Source organism: Eublepharis macularius, chromosome 4 (assembly GCF_028583425.1).
Source record: "Eublepharis macularius isolate TG4126 chromosome 4, MPM_Emac_v1.0, whole genome shotgun sequence".
NCBI classification, from domain to species: domain Eukaryota; kingdom Metazoa; phylum Chordata; class Lepidosauria; order Squamata; family Eublepharidae; genus Eublepharis; species Eublepharis macularius.
This window is the reverse complement of record NC_072793.1, coordinates 154,345,314-154,362,457: the sequence shown is the minus strand read 5'-3', so window position 1 is coordinate 154,362,457 and position 17,144 is coordinate 154,345,314. Positions and strand designations below refer to the sequence as shown.

Genomic DNA, 17,144 nt, shown 5'->3' with positions numbered 1-17,144 from the left:
CACAGTATTAGTTCAATATTGTGAACAAGTTATGATTGATCTACCCCTCCCAACAGCATTTATTGCCTGGCATCATTCCCAGTAATCAGTGTTTTAAAAGGACTTGAGGAAGCAGGAAAGTGAAACCTAGGAGTGCCTCGCTGTGAAGAAACCATGGCTTCTGCTTCTTCCAAGCCAGCCCTTAAAACAAAAGCCCGGAAGCCTCCTGTCTGTGTCCTTTGCAAGGGGCCCTTCAAGACTCCTGTGATCATTGATGGCCTGAAATTCTGCCGTTTCTGCTTTTCAAGCCTGAAGAAGGAAGCCCTCGCCAATCCACCTTCCTTGAAGAATAAGGACAAGTCAAAGAGGGAGGCAGAGGGAAAGAGAGAGAAAGAGGGTGAGGAGAAGAAGGGGCTCTGTGACGAACATGGAGAGCCCCTGACTTGGTTCTGCACCAAGGAGAGAGCCCCCATCTGTGAGGCCTGCAGGGCATCCAAAAGCCACGCTGCTCACTCCGTGGTGCCTGCTGAAGATGCTGCCCAGGAGTACAAGGTGGGAAACTTTACCCTGAGGTGAAAATATTTTTTTAAAATCTCCTTGCTGAATGCTGATGAATTATATTATTTCCAAGTAGGGTTGCTGGGTCCAGGTTGGGAAATTCTTGGAGATTTTGGGGGTGGAGCTTGAAGAGGGCGGGGTTTGGGGAGGGGAGGGGCCTCAGTGGGGTATAATTCCATAGAGTTCACCTTTCAAAGCAGCCATTTTCTCCAGAGGAACAGATCTCTCCTGCCTGGAGACCAGTTGTAATTCTGCAAGATCTCCAGCTATCACCTGGAAGCCGGCAAGCCTATTTCCAAGACCAACAGCCATGTTTGGTATTGATAGTGGAATAAATGCCTACTTCTCTATCAGAAATCCTAGGAAAAACATTTTTAAAGAAATCTGTGTTTTTAAGATTGTATGAAAATATGCTAGTTTCACCAGCCGACCACAGCACTGGTTTGTATTGCATTTCCCCCTCCTTGGTACAAAGGGTACATTCTCATGATAATTTATCCTCAGTATGTATTGGTTGACCCTTAAAAGCATGTACTCACATTCAGAGTGATGTATGTGTATATTTATTCTTGCAATGTATTAAATTCAGCCAAGGGAATGTAGTAATCCTAGGATTGCCAAACTCCAGGTGGGGGCCAGAATTGTCCTGGAATTACAATAGATCTCCAGACCACAGAGATCAGTTCTCCTTGAGAAAACAGCAGCTTCCAAGGGCAAACTCTACTATACTAGAAATCCCTTCCCGAATTCCCCCCCTCAAAGGCACTGCCCCCAATTCTGCAGGAATTCCCCATTCTAGAGCTGGCAACCCTAAGTGGAAGGACCAAGAAGATCTTGAATATCTCTGTTTGGCTGTGGAGTGGGTGGTCTTGCTCAGTTGCAGGTCTCTAAGCCTAGACTACCTCACAGTATTGTTATGAGGGAAAAATGGGAGTGGGCGAGCTGCATACGCCACCCTGAATGAATTTATGATGTAAAAATATATCAAGTACAACATTATTCCATTTATACCCATTTATACCCTGCCTTTTCCACAGTGGAGGACCCACAGCAGTTCACTTAATTCTCCATCTTAGCCTCAAAACAACACTGTGAGGTAGATTAGCCTGTGTGTGTAACTGGCCCAAAGTCACTCAGCAAATTTCCATGGCAGGCTGGAGATTTAAACACAGGTCTCCCAGATCCTAGTCCAGTATTCTAACCACTGAACCATGCCTGCTCTCTAGTATATAAAAATATAGTAAAAAAAATTCTCATTTAGTTTATTTGTGGAAATAATTGTGGGGAAGGACTGGGCATTACAACAGTCAAAGAAAGATGTGGTTAATTGGTCAAATATTGTTAAACAATGGCTGAGTATTTTATTAGCACAACAGAAAAGATGAATTATTACCAAAAAATAAATAAGGTATCTGTTACTGAGAAATACTGAAACAAACTTTTAAAAAATAGTAATGAATTGCTATAAAGTTTAACATGGACAGCAACAAGGAAGTGACCTTCACCGCTGCTTCCTGTTCTGAGCTGCCTGCAATTAGAGTGGTGGCGAGTAGATCAGAGGAGCTTTGCCCTGCCCTGCTGCAGGTCCAGTAGCCTTTCCCGTTGCAAACAAGTGATACCCCAGTGAAGTGAAAAAGGTAATCTGCCATCTGCAGAGCAGCATTCTTGGCATCATGGAATATTTGATGACAGTCATCTTTAACAATAAAAGGCTCTCTGCCTGTTCATCTGTCCGATTGGGGCAGGTATAACTCCTCAGAAAATAAAGTTAGGAGCCTCAAAATTGGTCAATGGCTTCAGGATGGTTGTGGGAGTGAAAGAAATAGAACATTGTTGCCAGAACGATGCTTTTTCCATGCCTTTTGCTTTGGAAACTACGGTTGTCTGTGGCAGGCACAACTCATCAAATATAATATTAGGAATCCCAACACTGGCCACCGGCTTCCAGATAATCATGGGTCTTGCCGTGCCAAACATGAAGGGAATCAGACCATCATGGAACAGATTAGCTCCACAACATCCCTCTGCTATTTGCAATGAAAGGAAAGGTTTACGCAAGAGAAGCCAGGAAAGTGCAGGCTTCTCCTAGTCTGCTATGCCAGCTGTCCACCGCACCATGCTGGCTCTCATCAGTCAGATAAATAAAGAATGCATTTTTCTTTCCTGCCAGGGAAAACTGCAACATGCTGCTTATCTGCTACAGCAGCATCTGGATACGTCTCTGAAGTTGCAATACCAAGAAGGGAAGAAAACAGCAGACTGGAAGGCAAGTGTCCTTTTGCAAGTCTCCAAGGACTGGCTCCTGCTTCTTGAAGCAAGCAAAAAACAGGTTCCCTGCGGGGTTGTTAAGACGTTAAAAAACCATACAGGATAATCTGAACCCACTGCATGACACATCAAGCATCTAAAAGGGCCTGGGAGAGAGCTAGAAAACATATATTTGTAGCTACTTGAGCCTAACATCCAGGTCTGGAGAGGATAACAATATGTCAAATCCTATAACATAATTCAGTAAGCGGGTTTCTGACGACTCACCTTGATTCCACTGCACAGGCACGCTCTCATGTGCCCCTAGCGAGGATAAGAGGCAAGTCCTCGGAAACAGCTTGCCCAGGAGACCGGTGCAGCAGATCGCCACACTGCCTGCTCCCCTTCCCCCCCCCTCCAGCTGTGCGATTTGGCCCATAGTATCTAAATGAAATAGTATACATTAGGGTTGCCAGGTCCCTGGGGGGCAAACCGGAGAATGGGGGGCAGTTGCATGCAGGGGTACTTACCTCATACATGCACTTCGACATCATTTCTGTCACAAAATGAGCGCATGCAGGCTTCTCCTCCCAAATTGCATTCTTGCATCTTTCTTCCCCCTGCTGGCCAGGTAAGAGGTGTGGGGGAGGGGGGGCGGGAGGTATCCCCTGCCTCCACCAGGGGAATGGGAAGCCTGCAATCCGTTCACCAAAAAAGATACACAGCTTTCTGTGTATCTCCCCCTGGGAGATACTCAGACTGGGGCTTAAGTGACTCTCCGGGGGTAGTCGGGGGGCTGCCTTGAGCTAAAGGCAGGTTCACCCTCATTGGCTTCAGTCTTTTACACTAGAGGGAAGGTTCGCCAGATTCAGTCCCTCATGGGTCTGAGAATTGCACTTGAGAACTGCACAAATAGCATGTTTACCAAGAGAGAAGGAGAAAGGAGCAGAGGGATTTCCTGTACCCTTGCTGCAGGCCTTCTGGGGATTTCCTGGTTGGCCACTGTGGGGAACAAGACGCTGGGTTTGACTGGTCCTTGACCAGATCCATCAGGGAGCTTCTTATGTTCCCCTCAAATACTGCTGCAGTGAGAAGTTGCACCTGGTGGAATTTCCCCAACTATACAACACTGAAAGATGCAGGAGCCTTCTGCAGTCAACCCCAGAAAGCTTTAGTTATGTGCTTTGCACATAGGTTTCTGAGGATGGTTGCTCATGGGTGATGCCATCTTGTCTAGAACAATGTCTTCATAGAACAATCATTTGAACACACCCAAATGCAATGCCCATGTCCAGGGCATCTTGGATGGGCACACCCTACTTCATCTCTGCTACCAGAGGATAAGGTGGAGATACAGAGTATTTTACGCCCATCCCTAAACTCTTAACTTGTACAAACACTGTCTTTTTCTACTGTAGGTAACACTTGCAATTGGCTGGTTCTCCTTTTCCCATTTTTCCTCGCAACAGTTTCAGGTCAGGCAGAGAGAGACAGAAACTGGCCCAAGCCCTTGTAGAGAGCTTCATGGCGGAATGGGGCTTTGAAGCCAGGTCTCCCAGGTCCTAGCCTGACATCACCACACTGACCTTATAGGAAAAAGTTCTGAATGGCAGTATGAGATCCAGTGTCAGATATCATGCTGGTTAATACATTCAAGCACAGATTGAGATGTGAATGTCGCACACCATGACATCTCACGTGCCCGTTCCCTAGGAGGGCTGCTAAATCAACTTAGAACTAGGATGAGCAGAGGAATAATCGTGATCCGGCCGCAGTCATCCATGCTCTGATTACATCCAGGTTCGATTACTGTAATGTGCTTTATGTGGGGCTGCCTTTGAAAACAGTCTGGGAACTTTAACTTACCCTAAATGCAACAACTGGGCTATTGTCAGGGGTGGAATACAGGGAACTATATTACACCAGTGCTGAAGGATCTCCATGAGCTCTCCATCTGTTTCTGGGTTCAATTCAAAGTGCTGGTTCTTACCTAAAAAAAACCCTAAATGGCTTGGGGCAAGGGTACTAGAAGTACTGCCTCGTCACATATTGCCCAGCCTACCAGCTCAGATTTGCCTCACAAGCTCTGCTTTCCGTGCCCTGCCTTCAGAAGTGAGGCAAGTGGCAACCAGCTGCAGTGGCACCACACCTGCGGAATGCTCTTCCCTTTGAGGCTTGCCTGGATCCAGCACTGCTTTCTTTTAGGTGGCAGGTCAAAATGTTTTTGTTCGTCCAGGCTTTTAACTAAGGGGTTGGTCTTTTAACAACGCTTCAGCATGTTTTTAGTTTGAAAGCTGTTAAGCTGCTCCGTGGTCTGTTTTTAAGACCTATTTTTAATGCTGGGTTTGAATTAATTTGAATGTTTTATTTTTATTTTGTTTTAGTTTGTAAGTAGGTTTCCTGTAAAGGCAGCATAATCATTTTCTGAATAAATAAATAAGAACATGAGAAAAACATTGCAGGATCCTTCTAGCCCAACATTTTGCTTTCAATAGCAGTCACTCAGAAAGAAACTACAAGAGACGCCTGGGCACGTGTTCTCCACGTGGCGGGTCCTGCAAGTTTACCCGGTGTAGTATTACAAAGAACGCATGCTCAATGTTATTCTCCGCTGAGGAGAAGAGCCATGAGAAGGATTCTCTCTTTTTCTTGCAAAAAGCTCTTGGTTTGGGGTTTCCTCCAGGAGCTTGGGGTGGGGGGATACAGGGCAGCTTTTGGCAAGAGAGAGGCAAGAGAGAAAGAGAGAATCCGTGATGCAATTCTCCACCATGGGGGGGATTTGTTGCTTTTGGAGGAGGGGGGGAGAGGTAGGAAGGAGGGGGTGGAAATGTCTCTCTGCTTGTTGCAAGGCAACCGGATCCAGGTGTTGTGAGTGTTGCTGCCGTTGCCCCAAGGCAGAAGAAAGCCTCTTGCTGGCTTGGGGTTTAAAAGAAAGTAAAAGCAAAATAAGGGCAGGGAGGAAAAGGGGGTGAAAAACCAAATAAACAAGGTCCAGAGAGTGAAACAGAGAATCAGCTGCTTCCCTGGGGAAGCAGGGGAGAGAAAGAAGGACCAGCAGCTGGCAACGGAGCCTCCTCCCCTGGCTGGCTGTGGCTGCTGCTGCTGCTGCTGCTTCTCCTTCTCCTCCTCCTCTTGCACACAAAGAAGACACACAGCGTGGAGAGGCGTTGGCTCTGTGGGCCACATCCTGCATGCACCTGAGGGAATCCCTCCCATTGTTCTTCTCCCTGGTGGAGAATCGCATTGGGCAGCCGTTCTTTGTAATACTACACTTCCCAGGTAAACTTGCGTGACCCGACATGGTAGAGAACACGTGCCCAGCATCTTGTGTAGTTTGGCCCTCAGAGGCTTCTAGAAAATCCACAAGTAGTATTATGGTAGATGCCATCTCCCCAATTTTCTGTCCTCCCTACACTGCCTCTGAATGTGGAGGCTTCATTTAGCACTCGGGCATCATAACTAAAGGGCTCTTTAGGTCTCTCCTCCTCCGTGAATGGGCCTAATCCCTTAGATGTCCTGTTGAATTCTTTTGCTCCTTCTCTGATGAAGGAGGAGGTTCACAGCCAGAAACAGCGAATCGCGAGTGAGTTTACCAAGCTATATAACTTTCTGTCTGAGGAAGAACAGCGACTCCTGAAGAGGTTGAAGGAGGAGGAGCGAGAGACCCTGAAGAGACTTCACTCAAATTTAGAGCGGCTCTCCAAGCAGAGTTCCACACTGAAGCAGCTGGTCACAGAAGTGAAGGAGAAGAGCCAGCAACCAGCGGCTGAGCTTCTGAAGGTGAGAGAAGGCTGCAGCACTTACTTGGGAGTAAGTCTCACTGAAATCAATAGGACTTAATTGTGTGTGAGTGCAGGATACAGTTGAGTTGTCCATTAATGAAAGATGAAATGCTGCCACCCATTCCCAAGCACGGAGGTGTGACTGAAATCCCGCAACTTTAAAAGAATTCCCCCCCCCCCAGATATCCATGGGATATTGGTCTTGCGAATGATGTTCAGATTAGAAACTTGACAGGAAATTCATGTTGGACCTTTAACCTGGTTGGGGTGTGCATGGATATGTACCCCCATGATATCTCTTAAATGGTTGGATCTGGATCTGTGAATCCATGCGGAGGTTTTGCTTGTTAGGCATGCAAACAGGAGCTAGTGTTTTTGGAGCGTCCGTATGATGTCGTCCCTTAATTGTACACTTTCAGGGTTTCCCCCTGCGTTGATGAAATTTTTCTCAAACCTGGATTGATACAGTTTTGAAAGACTGCAGTCAAAGCACACCATGTGAATAGGAAAATGTGCATTTTTAAAGGTCCCGCTCACACTGGCACCATTTTCCTTGCCTCAACCCTCTGCAATGGCCAGTCCATTCCCCCACCACTGGAAAGCTTTGCGAGGCTTTTTTAAAAAAATGGCAGTTGCTAAATCACTATATCATTATATATCACTATATATCATTATAACAATCTATAACAGTCTACTAGCTCCTGTGTAGTTCCAACTTTCATTTTTTTGAAAAAGTGTAGACCTTTTTGTTGCAGAGATATAGGAGGAAAGGTACATCCCTTATATGAGAAGGATTAGAGACTTTATTTTTAATGAAATCTGGAAGTTCAGATGTGCTAGCTGATCATGGCAAGAGACTGGTATAACACTGTAGCAACATGTCAATTTTCAATTCTTAAATTTAAAAATTGATCACAAGGGTAAATGGCAGCCGTGGGGGCTGAGTCAAGGAAAACATGTGGGAAAGTGCCATGTGGATGTTTTGTTGCTACTGAAAAGCAATGACAGCTCTAATGAGAATCGTCCCCAAGGGGAATCATCCCTTAACAACACTCAAATGGATGAGAATTTTAGAAAAAGTAGTTAAGCTATTTTAAAACTGGAAATAGGACACGTTCTCATATAGCGTATAGCAAATGACAGTTAAACAAAAGTGGGGGAAATTAAAATCCTTAAAAAACCATTAACATCTCTTTCCATTTGTCTGCTTCCTAGGATGTGGAAAATGCATTAAGCAGGTAATCATTTCATCTCACCGCATTTGCAAATGCAACAGCATCCAATAGATGAGACAACGATCTAGAAATCTGCACATTTATAACTGGGTGGCATTACTGTCAAGAAATACTGCTTCACACAATGCATTCTACCCAAATCTTGGTCCTCCTGCCCCCCAACATAAGTATTGCCCATTTGCATTTACTTCGTGTCTCAATATCTCATGTATTCTTTCTCGTCCCCACCTATAACAGGAAATTCTTCAGAACACAACTTTTGCCATCAGATTTATTTATATAGCACTATGCATTTTCCTGTGTTTCCCATAATTTTATTTAATGATGGGATCTGACTTCAGTTTAGACACATTCGCCTCCCACCGCCCTCGGGAGCCACAAACCAATAGTTGAGCAGTTATAGTTCAGTAACATTTCACACTGTGGTTCACTTTTCCAGGAGTGAAAATGTGACATTGCAGGAAACAGATGTTCCCACTGAACTGAAGTATGTGTATAACATTCCTTGCATCGACATTATTGAAATCTTAACAAAGTTCAAGGGTAAGTGCCCAGAGAGGTCTGGATTTTCTGATTCACAGGACCAGCCTGCCCACGCTGCTCTTTGCACATTGCCTTGCAAGATCAGCCGAGCACAGCTCCCCTGCCCCTTTCCGCTTCCCAGGAACTCAGCACAAAGCAAAAGATCCTGCACCCTCCTCCTTAGCCTAGGAAGGAGAAGGTTTTTTTAAAAAACACTATAGCTGTTTCTTAGCTCTTACAGGAAATAGTTGCTAGGATGGGCAGCGGTTTTAGGAGCAGCACAGCAGGCATACCCCAGGTCAAGTCCCAAATGTGTCTGTTCCTCCCACAAGATAAAATTTTTCACATTTATCTTTCTGAGTAACTTGCTTTGTGTATGTTATGTGCCATCAAGTCACCTCCAATCTATGGCGACCCTATGAATGAAAGACCTCCAAAATGTCCTATCATTAACAGACTTGTTCAGATCCTGCAAACTGGAGGACGCGGCTTCTTTTATTGAGTCAAGCCATCTAGTTTTAGGTCTTCCTCTTTTCCTACTGCCTTCCACTTTTCCTACCATTATTGACTTTTCCAGAGAATCTTGTCTTCTCATGATGTGATCAAAGTACAATAGCCTCAGTTTTGTCATTTTAGCTTCTACCTCTTTGGAATTTGCCAGGTAAGACTATTAAGATAGAACTCAAGTTCCTAAGGGAAAATATAAATATATTGCAAGGGAAAATATAAAAATGCTTTCCCTGGTATTTTTAGAAGAGCTGTATAAATGGCTGAGCAGATTTAGCTTTGTGTTGCTGGAGGAGAGAGGAATGGGAGGTATGCTTTGAGGAAGTACGCCTCAGAAGATTAGTAAGTAGGGGGTGGGTGGGATTTATCCTCTGTGCCCTGCATGCTAGACCAGAGAAACTCTTGAACTTATCCAGCAGGGCTCTTCTGTTCTTCTGTTAGATGCCCTTTTGGGATCCCTTCCTGGTCTGCATTTCTCATCAGATTCCTGTCCTCAGAACTGTCTCTCTCTCTTCCCTCCCCTCTCTTCTCTAGTGGGTGTATCTGTGGATCCAGCCACAGCTCATCCCAGCCTTATTGTGTCTGACAACAGGAAGACTGTGAAACATGGAGGGGCACAGGAGGGGCTGCCCAGAGACAACAGTCCTGAGAGATTTGATGCTTATGTCCTGGTTCTGGGCTCTGAGAGATTCACCTCAGGGAGGTACTACTGGGAAGTGGAAGTGGGGGACAGCCCAGAGTGGGACCTGGGAGTCTGTAGGGAATCTGTGAGCAGGAAGGGGCAGAGAAGCATGTTTTCTCCCAAAACTGGGTTCTGGAGATTGTGGCTTAGGAATGGCGATCAGTACAAGGCCCTGATTTCCCACCCAATTCCTCTCTCTTTGTGCATGAAGCCAACTCGAGTAGGGGTCTTCCTGGACTATGGGGAAGGCGAGGTTTCATTTTATAATGTGACAGAGAAAACCCACATTTACACATACATTGGGACCTTTTACAGTCCTTTGCGGCCTTTCTTTAGTCCATGCCGCTATCACAAAGGGGAAAATGCATACACTTTGTCTATCTGCCCAAAGAGGGAAATCATGAGAAGCAAGAATCAAAGCTCTGTCCAAGGAACAAAGCCCTGATGCTTCTCCAGGCACCAAAATGAGGCTTCTTGCACAATGAACTAGTTTAATTCAAACGCTAACAGGAGGCCCATTGTTCACCAGCTATGCTAGCATCTCTTCCTACTAGGCTTGCCAGTTTCTTGTTGGGGGACCCCTGGCTCTAGTTACTCACTGCCTCTCAGCTGGGATGATACGAGGAAATACCCAGGCAAAATGAGGAGGGAGCGATCAGCCAGATGACACACTAGCATTTACCCCAAACTCTAAACCATAGAGTTCGGGACAAATGTTAGAGTTAGCAAAGTGTCTAACTGTTGGCAATGTAATTCACAAAATGCATCTCTTAAGCATATGCTTTGGTCATGTTTAGTCAGCCCTTTTCAGAGGAAACTATTAGTCATAGTAATTTTGTGTTAGAAAACTCATTTATTTTTGAGGATGTTAATGGACTTTTAAACTACTTGCCTGTCTCTTGGAATCTAACCGATGGTCAATGGAAATGGACCCTCCGTGCCCTTACAGGTGCAAAAAGACTTATACTTCAGCATTGGAAAGACAAAAGCTCACCTCCTGTAAATCACTGGATTGAAGAAGACCTTATAAACTTATCAACATTTGGACTTATTGCATATAGAAGGCAACTGTGCATGGAATTATATTTAGATATTTGGAAATATTCTATAGACACCTATGTATAGATTTGCCGGTAGTATTTTTGTAGCCAGTGCTGTTTTCTGTTTTCTTTTTCTCTCCTGTTTGCTTTTTAATTTTTTTATGTTCTTGAACTAATAAGTTAAGCTTTTTAAAAAAAATAGAGTGTTGGCTTGCTCTGGGCACAAAGACTTCACTTCCAGGTCACACTAGAAGTGACATTATTGCACCAATAGTGAGGGCCCCCAACCAGAAGTGCTCACCTCTCCTTCCTACCTATCTGTAACAATTTCCAAATATACCAGACTGTTTCATTTTATTGTCAGGTGTCTACCCTTCTACTCTCCAATTACAATTTCCTCCAGACAGGGCTTTTTTTCTGGGAAAAGAGGTGGTGGAACTCAGTGGGTTGCCTTAAGAGAAAATGGTCACATGGCCAGTGGCCCCGCCCCCTGATCTCCAGATAGAGGGGAGTTTAGAAGGTCCCTTTAAACTATCAGCTGGATCCCCTCCTCGCCACCTGCCAGCTGATAGTTTAAAGGGACCTGCCGCTTACAAGCAGCAGGGCCCTTTAAACGGCCAAATGGCTGCCGCGGCAGCCATTTGAGGGGCGGGAAAGCTGTTTTCAGCCTCCTCCGTTGCTCTGCAGGCCTGCACAGCGGTGGAGGAGGCCAAAACGGCCTTCCTGCCCCTCGCAGGAGGAGGTGGAGGAGGCCGCGGGCCAGCAGGGTGGCCGGAGCTGTGAATCAAGGTACGTGTGGGGCTGTGGCTGGGGAGCTGGGGGCTGGAGTGGGGGGCTGTGGCTGGGGTTTGTGGGCTGTTTAAAGGGCCCTACCGGAAAGGGCCCTTTAAACAATCAAATGCCCCTTTCCCTGATGGTAAGCAGCCAGAAAGGGGCATTTAAACCCCACAAACCACGAACTGGTTCGCGAACTTGCCCCAGTTCATGGGAGTTCGTGGTTCCTGGTTCGTGGAAACCCATGAACCACGAACCACATGGTTCGGATTTTTTGTGGTTCGTGCCCATCTCTAGTTAAGAGCAGCGGGACTGTAGTCTGGAGAACTGGGTTTGATTCCCCACTCCACTGCTTGAAGCCACCTGGGTGACATTAGGTCAATCACAGCTGTCTCAGCCCCACCAACTTCACAGAGTGATTGTTGTAAGGATGATAATAACACACTTTGTAAAATGCTCTGAGTGTTAAGTTGTCCTGAAGTGTGGCATATAAATTGAATGCTATTATTATTATATTATCAAGAACCAACAAGAAAAAAATAGGAGAAAATGTTTAGTTCCTTCTTCTTATGTCCATCTTTATCCTCAACGCACAATGCAGATAACAGTATGTTATACAACGATTGTTGTATAACTATTGTCCTACTTTCTGACTAATAATTAAGAATTTAAGAGTGTTTCCTACTGGATCGGTCCAGTAGTCCCATCTAGTCCAGCACCCTGTTTTATGTTGTAGCCAACTAGTTGCCCTGGAGGGTAAACAAAAGGCCACCTTGCATAGATATTCAGAGATTTACTACTTCTTGACATGACTCGTAGTTAAAAATCTTTTAAAGTGATATATGCTGGTGGTCTCATCACTATGCCTATTGTCAGTGAATTTCACAATATAATTACTCCTTGAGTGAAAAAGCACTAACTTCTGAACCCCAAAACAACTCACAGGAATCAAATTCTGGCACAAATGACAAATTAAAGGTCAATTAAAGATCAATACAAAATGCTCCTTAGGGAGGGAATTCAGCCATGGTGAATAGGTGGGAAGTTGCTTCCATTCCATTACCAATGTTAAATTTGATACAAACTGTAGATAAGACCATGTTATCAACCAGAAATATAACCCCATCTCTTTTAAATTAAATATTCAGCCTGAAAAGATTTGTTGTGTAACTAGAAAATTTACAAACTGCATTATGAACAGCCTATGCTGCCATCTATTGGTGGAGGTATTAATTTACACTTATGAAAATAGAATTGGAAGGTATGGTAATTAGACATGGGCACGAACTGCATTATGAACCAAAAAAACTCACGAACCACCTGATTGTCTGTTCGCGAACTGGTGGTTCGTGAGGGTCCATTGCCAACAAACCAGCATTCGTTAGAAGCCCGATTCATTGCGTTTGCCCGCGGTTCGTGAAGCCAGACAGCCAGGCACCATCAATCAGTTCCCTTGGAAACTGAGCTGGGGGAATGCCTGAACTCTGTCTGCACTCCTTCTGTTGCCCTGGAAACCCGAATCGAAACCCAGCTTACCTTGATCGGCAGGTCTTCCTTCCAACCATGGAGCTGCAAATTGGTTACAATTGGTTACATGGGAGAAGACACCTGGGAGAAGGGAGGGGGAAGGGGGGTGTTCTGTAGCCAGGGGGACTCCAGTCTCATCCCTGCAAACCATGATAGGCAGTTCTGACAGCCAACCCCTTGTACACTGGGCTAACGTCAACTGGTGGCTCTAATTGTATTGAATGGGAGTTTCCTGGGGGCCTTGGATTGGAGAGGGTATAACTCCAAGATCCCTATTGCAATCTTGACCAAACTTGGGTGCTGGCTTGAAGAGAGCCTGCTAAACACTCCCTGGGAATATGGGCTCTCTAAGTCCCAATGGGGGCTGTTCTGACACCCATGAACCTCGAACCAGTTCATCAACAGGAAATGTTCGTTGCGGTTCACTCGTTTGGGTTCATCATCGGCACCGAACCACGAACCGCTGGTTCATTAATTTTTTTTTGTTCGTGCCCATGTCTAATGGTAATAGCTCAATAGCTAATGGTGATAATGGTAATAGCATAAATATCTGTGGGTAACCTTGGACCATTCACTCTCTCTCAACCTTGCCTATCTCATAGAGTTGTTGAGAGAGTAAAAAGGAGGAGGGGAGAACAATATATGGTACTATGAGTTTCTTGGAGGAAAAAGTAGGATTAAAATGTACTGCATTAAATAAATAACAGCAGGAAATTAACATGAGTTAAGCTTTATCAATATTACATGGAAGCAGCCTCAGTGAAATTAGTTATGGCTCCCAACACCTTTTAAAAAGGGACTTCATTTAATATGAGAAGCATACATTTAACTGGTGAAAGATTTTCTCCATATGCAGGCTGCAACAAGCATCACATGCTTATGAACTTCATCTTTTCACCCAGCTGTTAAAGGCACAGGAGAGCTACCAGAGAAAAAAATGGCAGCCCTAAATATCAGGTGCCCTGCCCAAGACAGACCAGGCAAGATTTCAGAAGCTAAGCAGGTTTAGCCTGCTATGCAGAGACAGGCAATGGCAAACCACCTCTGTTAGTCTCTTGTCTTGAAAATTCCAGCAGAGTTCATCATAAATCAACTATTCCTTAATGGTCTTTTCCACCACCAAATATCAGGCGCTTATTTCCAAATCACTTTATCTCGACTGGGAAATTTTTAAAAAAGTAATGCATCCTTCTGAGCAGCAAAGCAGACATTTGTCTAACTGCTTGGAAATGTGATGACACATACCTCCACCCCCCCTCCAATATCAAGAAATCTAACACATTTGGGCATGAAAAGTTTCCCAGACACTACAACACAGTCACATTTAATTTTACAAGGGACAGTTTTGATTTTTTTGTTTTATTTATTTTGGAAGCTGCCTTGAAAACTGAATTTAGGACAGAGTATAGTTCTAAAAATAAATGATGGCAGTGATTAAAATACCTCACATTTATATACTATAAGTTTTCGGAGTAATAATAGCAGTATAAAAAGAAGTAATGATTACACGCCAAAAAATTCTAATGAATTGATCAGATTATTTTTAGTTCATTAATGAACACACATGGGCTAGTCTCTTCATTTTATCCTCAGAACAACTCGGTGAGGAGGCTCAAAAGTCTGGGGATACAACAATCTTCCATGGCAGAATGGGGATTTAAACCTGCATTACATAAATTGGATCCTAACCCAGCACTCTTAACTATACACCACACTAGCTCCCAAAATGGATTCTCATCTTTCTTTCATGTACCTTCAAGCAGCCTAAATTGAGCCATTTTTTATTTAGCGAAAGGCACAGAGAGCAATTTAAGCCCTTCCTCCCCATAGCTGCCAACAACCTGGTCAGAAAATACCTGGTCTCTTCAGATGCTTCATGTGTGGGAAAACAACAGCTGAAGCTTTTCTTGGCATGGAGGTAAATAAGATCCCATTAAGCTTCTGTTAAAGGGACAGGGCATCTGGGACTGATGGCAACCCAACTTCCTCCACACCACCACAGCCCTCACCTATAGCCAGCCTCCCACTCCAGCTGTATTGTAGGCCCAGATTATACACTTGGAGATCCAATCATGGATCTCTGGCATCATATTCTGGACCATTTAATTTGTAGCCTCCTTGGGAAGAATTCTAGCTACCCACTCACTAATTCCTCCTATGCCAAGCCCCATAGTGAGAGCTAATCTGCTAGAAATGTTTAGACCTGGAAACTTCTGCATCCCTGTAGGGATTAGACTTGGAAGAAGGAGCAAATTTTAGAAGTTCTTAGTTTATCATTAACTGCCCTGTTGGAAACCAGGTTCAGGTTGAATCTGTCTACCACCTGTGCTCAATTCGCTCATGAATGATGAGAATTACTGTGAATGGAGACACTGTGAAGAGCCCAGATCTGCAGACTCTAGGAAACATAAGGAGAGTCATTAGAAATCTTATACAACTTGTAGGAAATTCTTGAATAACAAAAGGGGGAGGCTGAAAAGAAATCGCAGGAACACAGTCAGACCACAAGGAGAGACAATTAGTTTTCCTTCTTCTAGCTAAATCCAAAGCAAGGGCAATTAGTTCGTTTGAAAGGCTGCTCTTTTGCACCCAGAAGGTCCTGAGGGCACTGAATTACTTTGATATCAAAACAAGAATTACAGGCAGGTGGAAAATATGCTCCAAACGCCACTACTTACTAGGGACCTCCTGAATTTTGAGGGGGGGGCATTAAATAACTGTTGCTGTATACTACACCTCAGGGAAAGTTCAGGAATGCTTTTTACTGATCTGATTTGAGTGATTTACAAGAGGCTTCAGCCCCAATGTTTTTGAAATATCCAAAGCAACTGTAAGTAGGCGTATTCTGGTTCATTTGGAAATGTCAATAACATTATAGTTTCAGGTGGGAAGCTGTGTGGGTCTGTAGTAAAAAAGCAGAATTCAGGTCTAGTCGCATCTTAAAGACCTGCAAGTTAACATTATAGGACAGTTATATAAATACTCCATTTCTTTTAAAATCAATGCAGAAGAAGCAAAAGCAGGAATAAAGAAGGCAGCAGGAGGACAGCATTTTTTTTTTTTTAGCCAGTCAATTTAGCAGCTTTATTTGAAGCAGTAAGCGAGGGATATATTTCATCTCTGTGTCTTGAAAAGATCTTACCTGCTGACTCTGTCAGAGCAAGTTATTGCTGAAAGTGTTGGAACAGGCCAAGCTGTCCTCACATTCACCAAGTCAGTTGGCAACGTCGTGTGACATGATAATGGTCCTTGGTTTGAGAACGGGGATCTTACTTACAAGTACATAAGGTTGTTCCTATTTTGATCTCTGAAATATTAGAGAGTATGGGATGCTACTATACCCAAGCAAGAAACACCTCTGCAGTAGAAACAGAAATGCGCTGATTTATTTATTTACCTCATCTTTCCCACAGTGGGGACCCAAAGTAGCGGTCATCGTTTTCCTCTCCTCTGCTTTATCCTCACAACAACCTTGTGAGGAAGATTTGACTGAGGGAATGTGACTGGCCCAAGGTCACCTAGCAAGGTTCCATGGCAGATTAGGGATTTGAACCGGAGTCTCCCAGAGCCTAGTTCAACATTCTAACCACTACACTATTGTGTCCTCACTAGTCAGTCAGAACAGTGAATAGGAGCGATCTGCATGTTCAGATCCGTGCTGCAAAGACAGGTGACTAACATTCTCAAAAGGATTATGGCCATCTTTGCCTTCTCCATCCCAGTAGTTTTTAGTGCATTATAAAATCTGATTGGTGCCCAGAACCATGAACTTAATTCATCTGCACTGTATCTTGCATTCCATCTTAATGCCCTCAAACATTTTTTCTTCTCCTTCCCTGCCTTTTCTCCTTAACATCTACTGTGATCATGAATTCTTGGGAACTCAAGTGTTTACTCTGTTTCATGGTCCTTTGGTTGGTCCTACTAAAAAGGGATTACATGATGGTTGGTTTTGGAATTTTTCTGTGAGCCAGCAGCACAGCTACCTACAATCTTGAATACAGAGTTAAGATTACCAGCACTACAGCAACTTTTTTTTTACTATATAGACAAATTCAATGACATTTTACTTTCTGGGAAGTCAGTTCACTGAAGTATGTAGAGGTCTGGACTGGGTCTTGAGAGACTGGGTTCAAATCTCCCCTCAATGAAGCTCACTGTGATCTTGTGTCAGTGTCACTTTTTCACTTTATTTGAAGAAGTAAGCTGTGGCTCACGAAAGCTCACACCCTACCACTAATTTTGTCAGTCTTATAGGTGCTACTGGACTCTTGCTCTTTTCTATAGACAA

The 17,144-nt window shown here is 44.2% G+C and overlaps 1 protein-coding gene across 1 annotated transcript; it reads left to right on the top strand.

The window, feature by feature from the left end:
* Positions 1 to 153: 153 nt before the first annotated feature.
* On the top strand, positions 154 to 10,909 carry LOC129326992 (E3 ubiquitin-protein ligase TRIM58-like). The gene is made up of 6 exons (XM_054975352.1): positions 154 to 531; positions 2,708 to 2,809; positions 6,340 to 6,564; positions 7,782 to 7,804; positions 8,241 to 8,344; positions 9,365 to 10,909. The coding sequence occupies exons 1-6, from the start codon at positions 154 to 156 to the stop codon at positions 9,955 to 9,957; spliced, it is 1,425 nt and encodes a 474-aa protein (XP_054831327.1). The 3' UTR covers positions 9,958 to 10,909.
* Positions 10,910 to 17,144: the final 6,235 nt, after the last annotated feature.